At 31.6% G+C, this 18,578-nt stretch overlaps 1 protein-coding gene across 1 annotated transcript in view; it reads left to right on the top strand.

The window, feature by feature from the left end:
- Nucleotides 1–2,776: 2,776 nt before the first annotated feature.
- t (C45 family peptidase tan) overlaps nucleotides 2,777–18,578 on the top strand; it is a 58,360-nt gene continuing 42,558 nt past the window's right edge. Inside the window, exon 1 of the mRNA XM_089646036.1 lies at nucleotides 2,777–2,957. Coding sequence (XP_089502162.1) covers nucleotides 2,841–2,957 — 117 coding nt within the window. The 5' untranslated portion in view covers nucleotides 2,777–2,840. The remainder of the gene's footprint in view (nucleotides 2,958–18,578) is intronic.

The following is an 18,578-nucleotide window of genomic DNA, read 5'->3' as shown; positions in this document are numbered from 1 at the left end:
ATCTGTTTTAATGGTTGCATCTCAGCGAATATTCATAACGAGTATTCAAATGAGACGGGAATCGCAAAAGCCATTGCTATAAATGTCACCAAGATAATTTAAAATTTTACCGACGTTCATAAAAATATTTCTGTTTTTATGCTATTTAATTTACATAGCGCTATGATTTCAGATATCTTCAATTACTATTGGTTTTTATCTCATCGTAAAACATGAAAAAAATATTGAAAACCCTCAAACGGAAGTAAAATAATCGGGCGCAGAGGATGGACGCGCCCACAATAAACATTTCTATCGGTTTATGATCCGTTTTGTGGATGCAAATGTATTTGGAAACTATTTGTAATTTTTATCTTGCATCACATTTATTTTTTTAATTTTTTTTTTTATAGAATAATATTGATTACATTTTATGATTTTGACTGTCCAACTGGGAAGGATTCCCGTTTCAGGTCAGTCAAATTTACAGGTTTCAAGTTATCCTAGACGAATACAGGATTTAAGACTAGCTAAAATAAGTATGTTAAAACGAAGATACATAAAAAGATACATAAAAAAGATACATAAAGATACATAGAGGCGTTCGTGATTTCAAATTTCATTTTTTAGTAACATTTCGGAATCAGTCCTGCCTAGATCCAACAACCATTTTGTCACTCTTGGACCGAAGGATGACAATTCACACAATTTCAGCTGAGAGGGGATTTTATTATATATTTTAGAGAATATTTGAAGGTATCTACATTATTAAAAAAAAGTTGCACATTTTACAGCTCCACAATGAGTACTCAGATCATAAGTTAGCATAACCTAATGGTAGATAAGTAAGAAGGTAGGTTCCTACTTAAAAAAAATATTAATTGGGAATGGTATTATAGACAGCCCTGTTTTACTTAGCATACTAATAACTCGATACAATTTTTTTTTATCTGTAAACTGTAACACTGTTTCGTGTTTTCCCCTGTGTGAAATTATTATCCTCAGGGCCTCCTGTGTGGGGTAAATGTAAAAAAAACTATAATAATATCAGAAATGAATTATTTATAGATATACGCCAGCATGCAGTTGTCAATACTTTCGCAGAAATAATAGTAGATGTGTTAAATTGCTCTAAATTTAGTTACAAGAAGGCTATAAAAGTAGACCGCTTAAATAATTACTGATTTAATAATGAGATATTAATTTTGAATGGTATTATATAGACAGCCCTGTTTTACTTAGCATGTTTGCCTTTCATATACCAACTGGAACTACTAATGTAAACATACAACTATTGTATTATGGTTCTATTTATTTATGTGTATTAGCTAAATTTTCTTCATGATTAATACTGATAAACTAAATGATTACGAGCATATCAAACACTTGTGAAAGATCTTATGGGTGTTTAGTAATAAATTATTAATTATCGTAAACTAAATAAATGTACAATCGTCATGCATATTACGTGTAAGATGATTGTATGATGTATGCATTTGTGAATTCAAATGTTATAATTTAACTAAAAATGTCTAATGCTGCGTATACATTTGCGAGCCAAACCACGATTTATTAGACAACCGCAAGCGGCGGTTTGCGCCATTAGACGTCATGATTCGTGATTCAGCTCGCAAGTGTATACGCAGCGTAAGATTAGGCGAACTGTTTGAAAGCATTTTATCTCCTTTATCACCAATAGTGCAAATAAATCAAAGTGCACGCGTATCGCTACACAGCTATAATGGGAGTATAATAAAGAGTGTCGGCGTGAGGTGTCTGAGTTTGTTTTTACAATTTGTATTAATTGTTTTATTCCAAGATTGATGAGATTTTGCGCACTTGACCTTCGAAAGAAAAAAAGGTCTACATGAGATTTGTGACAACCACCCCATCCTCTTTTGGAAGCCCTTAAGGTGATGCACTACGTCGTGTAATATTTTAAATTGAGCCGCTATCAATAACAACCATTACGTAGATGGCCATAAGGTTTAAATTCCCACTTAACACCATCCGCCTGTTTTGATTTATGCAAGAAAACAATATGGCCAAAAAGTGCATTTTATTTTATTTTGTAGATGTTCAGGCATAAATCTTAAAATTTTTTTTTGATCATTTTATAAATAACTTAATTTTCCACATTAAACAATAAAATTTTAAACGAAAATGGGTTTGTAAGTAGGAGATTTTGAACTTTAAAGCAGTTTTCATAGGCCTTATACATTATTTTTTTCTGAGCTTATGAAAAGACTTATCTAAAAATGCTCGATTGTTTCAAAGGCCAAGATGTATTCTACTCGCAGTATTTAATTGAAGCATCTGAAACATTACTAGGCGACCAAATATTCAAACCAAAAACACATGATTTTGCATTACTACGTATGGCATCGCCTTAAAGCAGAACTTTGTTACTTCAATGAAATTTTGCACACTTCAAAATAAGAGGAAAGTTACTGTCTATATCTGATTTCTAAAACCTCTGCCAAAAGCCCAGGAAAACTTTAAAATTCAGCTGGTTATTAATTTAAAAAAAAATTGTTGTGATGGAAGTGAAAATATTATTGTTTTCCTGGTAGGCATGATCATCGAAGCCCTGGGCGCCCGAACGTCTAAAGCAGTAAGCGATAAGTTGACGTTAGTGCGCTATGACGCCGAGAAAAAAATGTTTCCACTTCAGGTACAACGTCTAATCTTATTATCGGCGTCGACGTTGAGCCAATTAGACGGCGTGTATGTGTGCGTGACGGGCCAGTACATATGGCGGAGCGCCGCGCCGCCCGCGCACAGTTCTGTTGTGGGGCGCGGGTTTGACTGCGACTACTTCACTTGCTCCGGTCAACTATAAATAAATACTTCAGTCCACCATGGCAGCGGCACCAGCAACCGTAGCGACACCGGCTAAAGACGCCTACATTGGACGCAGAAACGCCATCCCCGTGATCTACGCCCGCGGGACCCACTACGAGGTCGGCTACGATGTGGTGGGTACAAATTCTTCCTTCCTAACTTCCTACACTAACTGGTTACACGAAGAAAAATCATCCTGTTAAAAACATGATATCATCTAATTTCGTAAAAAATATTAGTCATTCAGAATATATCAAGAACACGTCTTATTTTCCTATTAAAGGTCATGACGGAATGTATAAAATCAATCTTTGTAGGAACATATTTTCCTCCGTCCTCGTAAAGCATTCGTTTTTAACTGATACTTTGTTAGGAACTCGAATAATTTGACCAGAGTTTTAATAAATGAACAGTGTTTTATATCAATAAGTATTCTCCGTGTAACTGCACACAAACCTACTTTTATTTTAACTGCATCGTCTGCTGCTATTTTTTTGGTTATCACAACAATAAGAAAAACATCAAATCATTTTTATTTAATGCGGTGTTACTTGGCACAATTAATATATAAAACACATTTAATACTTCATGATGCATAAATATAATATAAATATTCACTAGTGACCCAACTTCATACGGACTTAATTGTTAACATTAAGACAAAACGAATCCCGGTTACGTAAAAATATTAATAAATAAACAGCGGTGTAACAAAGTTTGTTTTATTTTATTCATAATGTCACACCTTCTTGATATTGTTATGAATAAAAATAGGTCAACGAATGTACAATTAATTAGTTAATTTATTTTGATATCTATCACTCTTCTGGTCACTATGCCAAAGGCAGTATTTGCAGACTAATTAACGAATGAACGAGGAAAAACCAGTTAAATCTATTTGCTAATTATGTTATAGTTTATAGGGAATTAATACAGAGTAGCGAAGTGAATATTTTTTCCGGTATAACTATACAAATTACTAGTTCCAATTTTAACACTCCATTAATTAAAGTAATAGTAAAAAGGTCACCTATAACATTTAGTGGGGTGAGTGGGTACTTATTATCTAGATGTTAATCGTTTTTATAATTGTACAGATTTGTTAAATTTATCAGTGCAAACATTTAAATTTGATTCTGCGATTTGAACTGTTTTCGGAACCCAATTATGATGGTATCATCAAACACAACACAATAAAATAAGATTGGTAGAGTGGGAGACATGCATGTTATTCATATTATTTTTGTTTAATGAATTCACAAAGGTTTACATCAAACAAAATAATATTAATAATATGCGCGTTCTATAATAAGATATTATTTTGTTATAATGTAACGCGTATATTATTAATATTATTTTGTTTTGATGAATTCACAAAGGTCATCAAACAAAATAATATTAATAATATACACGTTCTATAATAAGATATTATTTTATTATAATGGAACGCGTATATTATTAATATTATTTTTTTTGATGAATTCACAAAGTTTTACAATAAGTACATAATATATTTTTATTAAAGGATGGCGTGATGAATTATTAATTATTTTTTAGACATAATAAACATAAGTAATACGAAATGTAAATTTATTCGCAATTGTTTATGCCGAAGTTTTCAATTGTCAAAATCTTATGCTTCGTATACATTTGCGAAATAAAAGGCGAGTCTTGAATTATGAGAAAGAAACGAAGCAACTTTGCATCTTACCATTTGTTTCGTTTCTTTCGCATAATTCAAGGCTCGTCTCGCGTTTCGGTTTGTAAATGTATCCGTACCTTTACATTTACAGGGCACCTGAATACAATACAAACATGTTTACACGTTATTTAACAAGAAGATTATTGTTGATTTGATTATTGATTATTTTGTATATACAAAACTGGTTAAAAATGCTAATCTGAATCAAAGATTACGTCTTTTCTATTTATGGATATTTCAAAACGTTCCATACTATTTCCTAACATTCCACAACATTACAGAATGTTCCGGAATGTTCTGGAATGATTTGGAATTCTTTCGAATACTCTCGAATGTTCTGGACTGTTCTAGAAATTTATAGAGGACGTAACTACCACCCTTATATCTTCAAAAGCACGCCCTTTAGGTAAAAACGATAACCTTCTTCTTGGATGGGGGATAGAGGACTACCACATCATATAACTATCTTAATCGTTTAGATAATTTTAACTCTTTAAATTTCTTAATTTTATCTTATTCTTCATATTACATCAATGGGTATAACTTTCAAAAGTTATTCCATTAACTAGATATCTCATTTTTACCAGAAGTACTTACTAAGAACAGTTAAGTCTAACGAGTATATTTGTTTAGTAACCAAAATATTTGTAAGAATGTAATGTAGTTTCATATGTAGGATTTATTTCTCTTGGCGATGCTGCTTAGCTACATTAACTTATTAATGAAACAATAACAATTGTTTGACAGGAATACACAACCCAAAATTTTGTATTATATTGGTGTGTCTTATATCACCACGAATTTATGTGATGGGTATATAAATCGCCTGGCAAACGGGGTCTAAAATCGAAATTTTAAAGGAAAAAGTGTTTTTCATTTATATTGTAAATATTTTTAGAAGAAAGAGAAAAGGTAATCAAGGGAAACTGTCACATATAATCTTATCCATAAAAATGAATTTTTATATTAGTAAATTTGTTTCTTTTATGCGTTAAAAAAATTCTTTTTATTAGTAGTTTACGCTTGTGTTTTTTATAGTAATTAACAATTTTATCGTAATTCTACACAAACGAAACTATAAGAAACGCTTCAATATATCCAAGCATGAATATATATTTATTTGTAAACCATTTTTTTTCTCCTTTAATTTCTTTACTTTTTTACTGTATGTCTTATATTCTATACTTTTTTAAATATTCTATTATATTTCAATCTTTTGATATATTCTTCCAAATTATTTTAATGTATTTCACATACTCTCTTAAATTATATCCTCTTTATTTTCTTTTAAATTGTATACTTTTTATATTATTTTAATTTGTTCTATATTTCATACTTGATTTATAATTTTTTTGTACTGTATATTTAATCAATCACCTTAAAACTGGCATGTGCCTAGCTTGGTTGTTTTAACACACCTAAAAACTGCAAAAACCCTGAAAAAAAAAATAATCGTAGTAAGGATTAATCGAAGATATTGATTTGACGAAAATTTTCGTCTTAACTATTACACGCGCAATATGACGTAGATACACGGCACAAACGATATTAATAAACACAACACATTTTTTTAAACCAGGAATGAAAAAGAACACAGCAAGAATAGGTACTTTTTTTTGCTTTTCTTTTCAAGAATCGTATTTCATTGTATTTCATGTACAATTTCAATTTTATCATATTCTATACCAACTACTTCAATGTTTTCTATTGTAGGTACTCATTTTAGATTGTCACTCTATTATCACTATGACGGCAATAAAGTTAACTTGAAAGCATTTTATTGACTTAACTATTAATTTATATTTACCCACAGTTAATAAAATGGATAGGTAATAACACAATAAAGATAAATAACAACTATAAATAAATTAGAAGTACTTTTATAAATCACTTTGTTTGCGAAGTAAAAATTTAGGTTTTATATTATTAAATGAAGTTGCGAAATCCGGAGTACCATTAATTCCTTGGATTATGTACTTGTAGGTCTAAGCACCTGCTTTCGGGGCCAAGTCTATAAAAATACACAAATTATCGATTTCCTATAAAAAACTTTCGCTAACGACGATGCAGATTTTATGTTACGATTAGTGAAACATTTGCACCTACTTGGTTTATGGAAACCTAGTCTGATTGTGAACGTTGGTGTTTAACAAAATATATACTAGCTAAAATAAAAATATAAAATCACTTACATAAAAATATTGTTTTTACACGAAGAAAACTTACTGATAAAAAATATTAAGAATCTCTTCAAATTATTCGTAATCCTGTTTAAAACGGGATGGGAGGTTTTTTACGATTGAATTGATAGGTATCCCAATAAGCTTGTAGTAAAATACCAATGTTTTGTCACTAGGTCAGAACACGTGTTCATAAAAATATTGAAATGTTCGCATTTCGTCATTATATATTATTAAAAAAAAACACGTGTTCTGATATAATTACGAATTTACTAAAAGTTTACCAGGAAGTGGTCCGCGATCCCGTATTTAACCGAATAACCAATAATTTGAAGTATTTTTTAACAAAGCAGCAGTACTTATTTTTCTCCGTGTAACGTTACAATAAAATTTAAATAATTTCGTTCACCTGATTAGAGAAAAAAATATTTGTTTTTAAATACTTACGCCTTTGCTTGCTTGACATATCTCTGATAATATGTGTGTGGTGTTAACGTATATTGCTATGTAAAGCGACGTTTTGATGAATTCTGTGTTTATATTTTTCTGTGATTATAAGTGCGATTTTTCAATGATATCCTCTGCGTTGTGATTGCTTGCTGTTGTGTATATGATACTGTATGTTAAAAATAAATACTTAACTTGTTTGCTGCTTGCGTTGAGCGCCTTGCGTCGTATACTCTTATCAGTGACACTATCAGGTTTCCAAACAAGTCAAATAGATTCCCAGTAACATTTTAAAACCAAATACACAGACTTGTGCATCGTTTGATTGTCGTAAGATCCTAAAATGTGGAACTGTTGCAATGACAGAAAACTAAGAAATGCATACGTATACACTTCAAACAGCGGTGGCCTTGCCAAATGTCATACTGAGAACCGGGCTTTTGTCTTACTTACGCCTACTCATTGTAATTTGCGAGAAAGAGAAAACAGTTAGTTTAGACGAACATTCGAAAAGTTTTATCAATTTTTCGAATGTTACATCTTGTTCTATTTTTATTATTTTTAATGAAATTTTTCTTTTATGCGCTTATGGTACGCAAGCAATTCTTTAGGACGGGTTGTTTCAGAGAATTTGAACAATTCTTCAAATTTCAAAGTTAATTTTCAAGTCTTGTGAACGATTTTTTCAAGTTCTGTCAAGTTTTTTCAGTTTTGTCAAGCTACTAACCTATATTGATATAATAACAGAACTTGAATATGACTTTCACAGAACCCTAAAATGAACGTTGAAATTTGATGAATTGTTCAAATTCTCCGAAACAACCCGTCCTTAGTGTTAGTATCATATTCGACTCAACTACTCTGGTTGAGATGTCTATAATTCTATATCTACAGGGTTTTCCAATAAATGGTGTTATTTTGATATTCAACCGTAAAAGATCAATGGTTTCGTTGCTTGTGTGGCACGTAGCGCCGTTTTGTTGAAAGTAAACGTTGTCCAGATCAGTACCATCCAATTCCGGCCATAAAAAAATCATTAATCATCTCTCGAAAGCGCAATCCATTCGCCGTAACTGTTGCTCCAGCCTCATTTCCGAAAATGAAGATCAAATGACTCCGCCGGACCATAAACCGCACCAAACAGTCACACGTTGAAGATAAAGAGGCTTTTCAACAATAACTCTTGGGTTTTCCGAGCCCCAGATGCGACCATTTTGCTTGTTGACGAAGCCACCGAGGTGGAAATGTGCCTCATCACTCAAGATGATTTGCATTTGATTCACTCAAGTGAATTTTAATAATTTCAATGCGTTGTTGAAGCGTGTATCGTTCCATTTTTATTAAAAGCGTAATTTCTACTTGCCAAATGGAAAAAATGACAACTTTAAAAGAACATATACCGAAATAGCGGGCTATTCAAAATAACACCTCTTATTGGAAAGGAATAATTTAAAATAAAATAAAAACATTTGTTTCCGTTGGTTACACTAAAACCTCCTAGATCACAAGGACGGGACACTTATTCAAAGCAGCCTCCCAACTTGTATGAAGTTCTGCAAAAAAAGTTGTTTTTATTTTTTTATTCAATTTATTCTTATTTATTTAAACATTTAAAAATATTTTAGCTAGTTAAAAAAATACTTTTTTTTGGAAGTTCCAATACAAGTTAGTAGGCTGATTTGATTCACTGTCCCGGCCTTGTGATCTAGGATGTTTTGGTTATACCCATCAATGTAATATATCATCGAAGAAGAAGATAATACTAATATATCTAAAAGAATCACGAAACTGAACAAGATACAGAAAATTCTACAAATATATTATCTTATGATTTTTGAAGTCTGAAATAGTTTCCAATTATTACCTGTTGAGATTCATATTGTGTTTGGCTTCTTCCAAAAGAAAAATACCTCAATTATTATTATTTTTTTTTTTTTACACTAACTCCACACAGGAGGCCCTGAAGAAAATAATTTCCCTCAGGGCCTATGTCATCTTTGGGGATGCTGTGTGGAGGGTCTTTTTGCGGAGAGGAAGGAGTGAACATGGGTCTCGAAGAGTCCCATGTTGTAAGAGAGAGGAAACACAGAGGCCGGCAGTTCGTTCCACAGCCGAGCTGTTGAACTTAAGAACGAATCGTAGAAGCGACCCGTTCTCATGTGACAAATGTCAACCGTGTACAAATGTTGGGCGCGCGTTTGGCGTGTATCCCGACTACGCACCGGTGCCGAAGGGATCAATGACGCTAGTTCCTCAGAGCATCTTCCATTGTAATACCGATAGAACAAGGGCAGCATACCTACCTGACGCCTGTGCTCTAAAGATTGCAGTCTCGTCAAAGTCAAAGATTGCATTATGTTACTTACCTGCGGTAAAAATAGTTAAATTGTGGATCAGAAAAAAAACAATTTAATAATATTATAACCCTGATAACACTGATAACCCAACGTTTGTGCAGATTATTGAATTTCATATATTTTAGCGTTGATTAATTATTTTTTTATAAGTTCAAAAGACTTTTTTTCACATTTTTGCTATCGGTAGTGGTATTATTAGACAATAATTATGATTAATTGATGTAAGGCGTGGTGTAAGATCACCATTCATAATTGAAAAGTTGTTTGAAATTTCTTTAGCCGTATTTGGTGATCAGATCAGAATAGCCAGGTACTTCCCAAGCTTCCTCTTCACCATCTCCTTCTTCTCATCACTACCTTCAGTCTCACAACATACCCCGATTGGGGATGCCATAGTCTCACTGGCTCCAAACGGTTTGAAGCAGTTGGGACTCTTGTGCTTTATTCACATTTAACAAAATATAATTTTATTAAGCCTTGATTTTTGTTTCTCGTTCATCGCTTCTACTTGCTTCGAGTTTCTGAATTTTTCTGGTCGTTTTATTGCCTTTTCTTGCGTATTATTGGATATTTCTTGACTATTTTACACTCTTCTTGCCACTTCTTAGTTTTTCTCCTTACTTCTTTCTGCTTCTTTTTAAGTTGTTTTTATTGTGAAATTTGTAAACCCAAAACTATTACTACTTACGTACCCCTTACGCATTTAACTTCGAAGCAGGCACATTAACGAAGTCATGTTGTATGTAGACATAAGGATTCAGCTTGTCTACTCGTGTAAAAAATATCCAACAAATCTGAAAGCAATAAATATTGATTTATTATTATTTGTTAAACTGGTCCATTTTCTGTAAGCCTTTTACAATAAATCACTTCACACAAGAACTGTTATGTCGTTGATCTCTCGGTTCACCTCAAACACGCGTTGCTTTATGTAATTTTGTCAACTACATGCTTTTTTTTTAAACCTTTTTAAAATATTTTTTAAAAATAAACCTTTGCTTTATAACGGAAAGAGTTAAATTAAATCCCGAAGTAAAACAAATTGAACAGAAAGAAATTAGAAACTTAAAAATATATATTTAAATTGACTCTTTTTAGAACACACCGGACACGCGCACAACACGATTCTATCAATGTATCTCTCCGGCGATATTAATAAAAAATTCCGTATTTTTCCACTGGTGGAAAACTACCTACTATTAAACTAATGAAATACGTAGGTAGCTAGTTAAAAGGTAGAACAACTTGTAACATAATTAGTCTATATTATTCAGATTTATTATAATGTAAATTATCACTGCAGATCACTGATCAAAACAATATATCCAAAGTCCAAAGCAATGTAATATGTGTTTTACGCTTCTCTTTAGATAATAATATGGGATGACGCTTAACTCTTTGTACTCCGTTGTCGCCGCCACAGCGACATAGGAAACATACTAACAACACCGATGGCGCCGCAGCGGCGTCATAAACAGTGGGAATGCATTTCATTGCTTAAAAATAAAAACGGTCCTTTTACAGGTATACTAATGATTCTATTCAGTTGTAAATAGTACCCACTTCCGATTGGTTGTGCTTTTTGCTCTGTTTTTCATACATAACAATAACTACGCATTCATTTTATTTGAATTTTTTTTACTGGGCAATAAATATTCTCACTCCATAATGCTCAATGGAAAACTTCATATTTTAAGAAAAGGTCCCAAGCAACTGTGTGGTCTGCTCGAAAAGAGCAGTAAAAGGTGGCAGACGGGAAACCAGTGAGTACGGAGACATGTCTCCCAAAAACTCACGTATGCATTCGGGCGACTGCTTTCTAAACGACCACAAATAAAAAAAAATATATTTATTATAATATGCAAATTTTTCTTTTATTAACAATTTTATATGATAATAAATATATGTTTACTAGCATAACTATATCATTTTATGTACTGCCTTTCCAAAAATTTTTTTTTTCTAATTTTCTTAAAATATCGTAATTTTTCCCTATATTTTTACATCATACTCTATGGTATACCACATAAAAATAATTTGGAGTACAAAGGGTCAATATCTACATATTATATTGGTATGTTAATATTCGACGTCATATTTAATACGATCAGGAAAATTTCTTTAAAGATTTATATCTGTCTCATTATTTCATAGTGCTACGATAAATAGAATCATATTGACCCTTGAGGTGATGTTTCTCGGAAACGGCGCTATATAAATTATCCAAATATTATATTGAGACGAATTCATTTTCAGCACCCAACACATATTTTTTATACTATTAAGTGTGTATGTGTATGTATATATGTATGCAGGTGTGTATGTATGTGTGTGTGTGTATTTATTTGCGTGTATGTATATGTATATGTATGTAGATGTGTACGTACGTGGACTGGGAGGATTATTGACATTGTCACGTGGAAACCCATATGTAGATAATTTATATGTGTATATGTGTGTGTATATATATACACATGTGTATGTGTATGAACATATACCTAAATGTGTATGTATAAGTATGTAATCTAATACTTAAGCATGTCTTTTCTAAATTCTATTTTCTACTTTTTTATTTAAGACTTCTAATTATAAACATGTTTATATATTTAATTCACATGACTAGACTTCATACAATATAACTAGGTTCCATTGATCACCATAAAACAGGCACCCGCCTAGTGTGGTGATTTAATATATGTATATGTTAACGGAAATGTATGTAATCCGACATTTTATTCAATTCCTAGGAAATGTATGTAGTTCCTAAAAGCGCCCGGAAATTTTTGAAATAAATTATATTAGACACAATCGGAAATGTAAAACATTTAAGATATCAATGGGTACGTTCCAAGTGCCATTCGAGCTTACCCTGCAAAAATAAATAGCCATATGGACTGCCTTGTTTACATTTAACTTAGTGTAAGAATATATAGACTTTTAGTTTAATATTGTGACATTTATAATTACATAAATAACAGACAGATTACTTACCAAATGAAAGTTTAACTTTATAAGAATATAACAAATAAAACAGAAAGCATTATTTTTATACATTTCCTAATAGGATATTGGAATTATATATAATTCCTAGGAAATGTTTACATTTCCCAGGATATGCATGTATTAAATAATTTTTAAAACAATATTTTATACATTTCCCAAATAGCTTCGGAATTGAATACATTTCCTAGGAGTTGTACACAATTCCTAGATATCATACATTTTCGGCAACATATATATATACAATTTTTAAATGTCTATGTCAAATATCATGTATTTATAAATAAATAACTACACAAAACTAGTTACGTACAAATTACCGATCATTCTAAACATTGTGTTAACGGATAACTAACATCTTATTATTATAATTTTTACATAGGTATTACCTATCCGCGTTTTGACAACCATTCATTCGTGTTTTTTATGACTTTTACGTATTATTACCGCGAACATATTTACGTATTATTAAATGAAATAAAATAAAATAAAATAAAATAAAAATAAACACTATTTTATGAATTGTTGATTTTTCGTTTAAGTAAATTCAAAGAATAAATAAAATGTCAATATCAAAATGTTTGTCAGTAAATAAAAACTCTTTGCATTGAATGAATCATTTAAAGAAATCTAAAACCTTTGGAGTTATTGTCTCTCGGGTTTGGTGAATAGTAAATTATTGCACCTTGTGTAAGTGTTTCGTGTTAAGAATACATTTTGGTATTTATTGCCAATACCAAAGTATTTTTTAAAGATATACATCCGTATGTTATAATAAATGAAACAATTCAAATAGCAGTTATATCTGTGTGCCTAGGAAATGCCACCCAGTGCAACATAGCATAAAAATGGACGATTTCTTCATACTCTAAGATTTCTTCAGTTGTACAAGTTTCGCACAACATTACAATATGTAGTTGATAGTGTTCTGCCTTTGGAACTTAAACTCGATTTTTTATTTATTCAACGAAATCTATTGTTCGGTTTTACGATACCAATGTTGTTCGAATTCAATGTAAGAACGCGTCCTGGAATGGCGCACATTAAATACGGGTTATATGAATACCCATATAAATATAACCCTTAAGTTAGTTACATTTAATTTTTTTTCATTATCTTTAGTAATCTTCTTCTTCTTTATGAACGCTTACTACGGAGCCCTAAAAACCGCTGGTTTCTACTTTGTGCATTTTTTATTTGAAGCAACCATGTTTGTTTACACCATTTTCTATTACCCCCTACGAGGGTTGAAAAACATTGATTTACATTAATTAATGACCGGTCATGACCGTATCCGAGATTGGGTCCAATCAAGGTGACGTGCATCCTCCATCCGGACACAAGCAAAATTTTCCGCTGACTGTGATGGTAGTAGGAGAATTTCAAATATTGTCAGGTTATTATAAAGGTCATAATCAACTTAAATCGAGTATTTTAGGCAAACGATTTTTTATCGAAGGAAGCAAACACTTTGTGGCTTGACATTATTACACAAATGAAAGAATATCTTTGTTTTAAACCACTTTAATACATTTATATACGTCGACCGGTTTCGGTTGAACTCAACCTTCATCAGGACAGTACAAATATAAACTGTTTATATTTGTTGTTAACTGTTGTGTTAAAAATACGTGTTTTAATTATTTACCAAAAAAAAAAATATATCTCCTGAACCAATGAAAAAATATTATGTAAATTGCTCCTTGTTAGCCTACAAAGTAAATCTTGTGCAGGCACATTAACATTGTGTTACGACACTGGCTAAGATTAATGGTGATAGCGAGTGATAAAACGTATTGTGTTATAATTAATTGATTTTATTTTATATGTTTATTACATGCTGTGTAGGTTATCAGTTATCACAGTTTTTAGTTATTGTTTTTTTAGTATAAACATGTTAAATGTCCCACATGTGGCTTATTATTTATTAATATTATTATAGCAATTTTCAAGGTTCATTGTCCGAATCGATTCCGGCTTTCATTTTAAAGTTATATTCAATAGATTAAAAAAATTAATTTGAAAATGATTAGAGAGAATAATATGAATACTAGGTCGGATATGATTATAATAATATTGACTTAGCCTGTTTGTAACAGCGTATCTATTCACAGAACAAAGCCGATAATAATGTATTCCGGTTGGCTGTCTCAAGGTTTCTCTCTTTTGATATGATTTATCATCAAACGTCCATAAGTTGGTGCTTGACTAATGACCATATTTCATTCTACTTGACGTTCTGCAGTCACATTCATGCTGTCTCAGAGGGTTTCCAGAAATCATTTCTTAAAAGTAAAACAAACCGGAACTTGTTGTCAAATGCCTTCAAGCTTTCGCCTATCACAAATTATTTTCGAACTGCTGGTAACGGAATATTACTGAGAAAATACAAAATCGAGATGGAATATGTCTGTATGTGTTCTAGAGTTTCAAATGGAGAAATGGATGTTGGATATCAACTTACTACGCACGAAATAACTTATTTTTATATCCAAATCTTCGCCAAAAATTTACCAAGAAGCCGTTAATACATTTGTTGATATTGTGGGTAACCGTTGACAATGTGGTACTAATTTTGGAGAGGAATTTTTGTGAAAGTATATTATATTGTGTTATTCGTGCAACGTGCAATCAAAAACAAGACCATGAATGTATGGCTTTACACAATTTATTTGCGTGGAATTTTAAAAATCAAAGTTAAATTTTTAACAAATATGTTTAGGAGTAATTATTAAAAACGAATCTATTTCAATGTATTAATATGTAGGATGTTTGCGGCACGTTCCAGAGTGAAGATATTATCAGTGAAGTGTATAAATGTTGCTAGAAATGGCTTCCGCCATTATTTTACCAGATCTGAACAGCCAGGATCTATCCCACCTTTCTATTTACCATCTCCTTCCCCTCCCCACTATCTTTAGCCTCACAACATACTCCAATTATTGGGGATGCTATAAAAGTGGCATCATTCGCTTGTGAGCAGTTGGGAGTGTCATGCGGTATTCAAAAATAAAACCAAATAATAAAAAACTACATATTTTACAAATGATATTTCGACTGTGTTTTGGTGAAACCCTTCAAGCCCCATTTTTGGGAATTTCACTTTAATAAGGCAAATTCTCATGTTATTATTTTATAAAATTATCTTTTTATTACTGTCTGTATCTGCGTTTTCTCCTTAAATAAATAAAATTTAAAAAATAAAATAAATGTGGTTTCTTATAGACTAGAATTTCACTTTAATAAGGCAAATTCTCATGTTATTATTTTATAAAATTATCTTTTTATTACTGTCTGTATCTGCGTTTTCTCCTTAAATAAATAAAATTTTAAAAATAAAATAAATGTGGTTTCTTATAGACTAGAATTTCACTTTAATAAGGCAAATTCTCATGTTATTATTTTATAAAATTATCTTTTTATTACTGTCTGTATCTGCGTTTTCTCCTTAAATAAATAAAATTTTAAAAATAAAATAAATGTGGTTTCTTATAGACTAGCCTCCAAAGTACAACATGGTAATGTATTTTTTGCTGATTAAAACATTTTTAAAACTGAAATAACAAAACCATAGATGAAATTGCTCAACCATCAAATCTCTCATAATTATAAATAGAATTGTAATATTTTACATCAAAATTTGGAAAATAATAAAAGAACCACTTTCACATAATTTTTAGATTTTTAATTAATTATACGAATTTGTCAATATCCGTTTATATCGTCTGAGGGTTAAATTTCTATTTTGTTTCTTGAAGGGTTTTACCAAACGTCGTTGATTTTTACAGAAATAAGTTTTCTGGTATTGAATGACACCTGTGAACACTATATTGTAAAAACATCGAAATAAGGTTTTCCTGTTTAAATATAATATGAAATTATATGTAGCAAGCCGAAAAAAAATCACAAAATAAAACAGTAACTCACTAAATGAAAATTCAACAGTGCGGGAGGGGGTTTATAATTAACTGCTATGGCTTACAATACTACCGATCTGTGAGGTCGTTTCTCTCGTGACGTCTTTGCACTTGTGCCGAGTCAGCTGACGCCGTGATCCTGTGTATTAATTTCATCTGTTTTTGCTTTTTGTTATGGAAGATAGTGAGGGGGTCATTAGCCTTGCGTGTATTACAAAGCGTCACATCATTTCAATGAAAAATTCAGTAGACAATAATTGCAATAATGTTATAACACTGTCAAAATGTATTAAGGAAGTCAATGATCGAATGATCATTATCAGTGGAATGGTCTAAATCTTCTATAAATGTTAAAAAAAAACAAAAGTTCCCGGTTTCCGAATTACCAGAAATTATTGCTTTTCTTACTTTATAAGCGGAAGATTTTTGCATGTGCAATGATAAAGGACTTATTTATAGGCGTTTTACACGCGATTTCTTTTCGTGCAGGCACCATAGTAAAGTTCGTCTTTCCGTAATTATGGATTCGGTTTTGAAAATAGAACTTTTTGTATTTTCAATACTAATTTAGCGCGCAGTATTTAACAACTGCCACTGTTTTATGTATTGTTTTACGTATAATGTAGATTAATGATAATTTTACATATGGGTCTCGATGTGGTTTCTAAATGGCGATAGTTATTGAAATAAGAATCGTGTAAAGCTAGCTTTACTAAATAACCGGTTAATATATACACTAATCAACACTTGTTCGAAGGAGTGTTATATAATATTTTAGGTTCCAGAATTCACTACGTTTTTTTAAATAAATAATTCAATGAATTTCTTGAAACCCACTTAGGATTACAACAAAGCTATCGTACCCTTCATACAAATCACACCCTCCCAAACTAAAGTAACCCGTCCCCCCAATGTAGATATTTATTACATTAAATGCCCGCCATGTTTTTCACTCACTTCTTCACACCCTCTCCTCCACAACACACCCGTTCTCCCAATACATTTTTTTTAAAGTACAAACAATGTACATGTTTATATGTTTATAAAACTATTAGCACACACGAAGATGTGAGCTAACTTAAGATTAATAAATAAATAAAATAAATAAATAAATAAAGCGAAAAAATATTCCGGGGTTACGAATAACCTGATAACACTTGAAAATCTCCCACTACCTTCGAAACGGAATATGGTGCATGCGCAATGATGGTGGACCTAGCCAGCTGAGGAATTGAACCCACGACGTCTGGGTGGGAACTGCGTGAAGAGGCCAATGGAGGAAGATGATTAGGGGGTTAAACAGCGGTTACAGCCCTTGAGGTGATTTCTCACGAAAACGTCGCTATATAAATTAGCCAAATCTTATTATTAAAACCCCCTCCCCGACCCCCTTATATACGCTCTCGCTCGTTATTGTCTCAGTATTCCCTAATACTATGAAAACCTCAAAATACATATTACGAAAACAATCCCAGAAGTTTGATAGTAATTTAATTTAATATTGTTATTATTTTTAATTATTTCATAAATATTCTAAATGCCTTGCAACACCAGCGACGGTTTGCTTTGCGCTGGTACAAAATAATCTAATATGTTTCTTGAAATTACGCGTTAGCGTAGCTACTAGTAATAATTTACAATAATTAATACAACACTTGATGCCCACTTGTCTGTCCCAACAACAAAAGATTTTAGAGTAATTATCAATTATTAAGACGAGACCTTCTCAAATAGGTATAATTTATATAATTAAATACCTTCAATTACAGATTTTATAAGTATTACCCACTTATTCCAATTCAGTATAAAGATTTTTTAAACATTAACACAACGCCAAATTCTGACTGTCTACGCTACGCGTAAAAAGTTCTAAAACATCATCAAGCATACTAATTTCGGTTGTGCGTCTGTTTGTAATTGTAACTCTGGTCTGAGCTCAGATTAGTTTTGATTTTAATTGTCATTTTCTAAATTGGATCTAATTGTGTCAATAATTTAGACAAGCGAAAAAGTACCTACCTATAATTTAATATTTTAATTGTCATTTTAGAAATTAAGCTGTGTAGATTCTTCACGGATTTCGAACCTTCGGCCTCTGAGCCGCGAGTCAAAGCCCTTAGCCCTCACTACTCTGACCCAGAGAAGGTCGTTA

This window comes from Hesperophylax consimilis, chromosome 23, assembly GCF_061612785.1.
Source record: "Hesperophylax consimilis isolate HC1 chromosome 23, BYU_Hcon_1.0, whole genome shotgun sequence".
NCBI lineage: Eukaryota > Metazoa > Arthropoda > Insecta > Trichoptera > Limnephilidae > Hesperophylax > Hesperophylax consimilis.
This window is presented reverse-complemented; position numbering and strand designations above follow the sequence as displayed.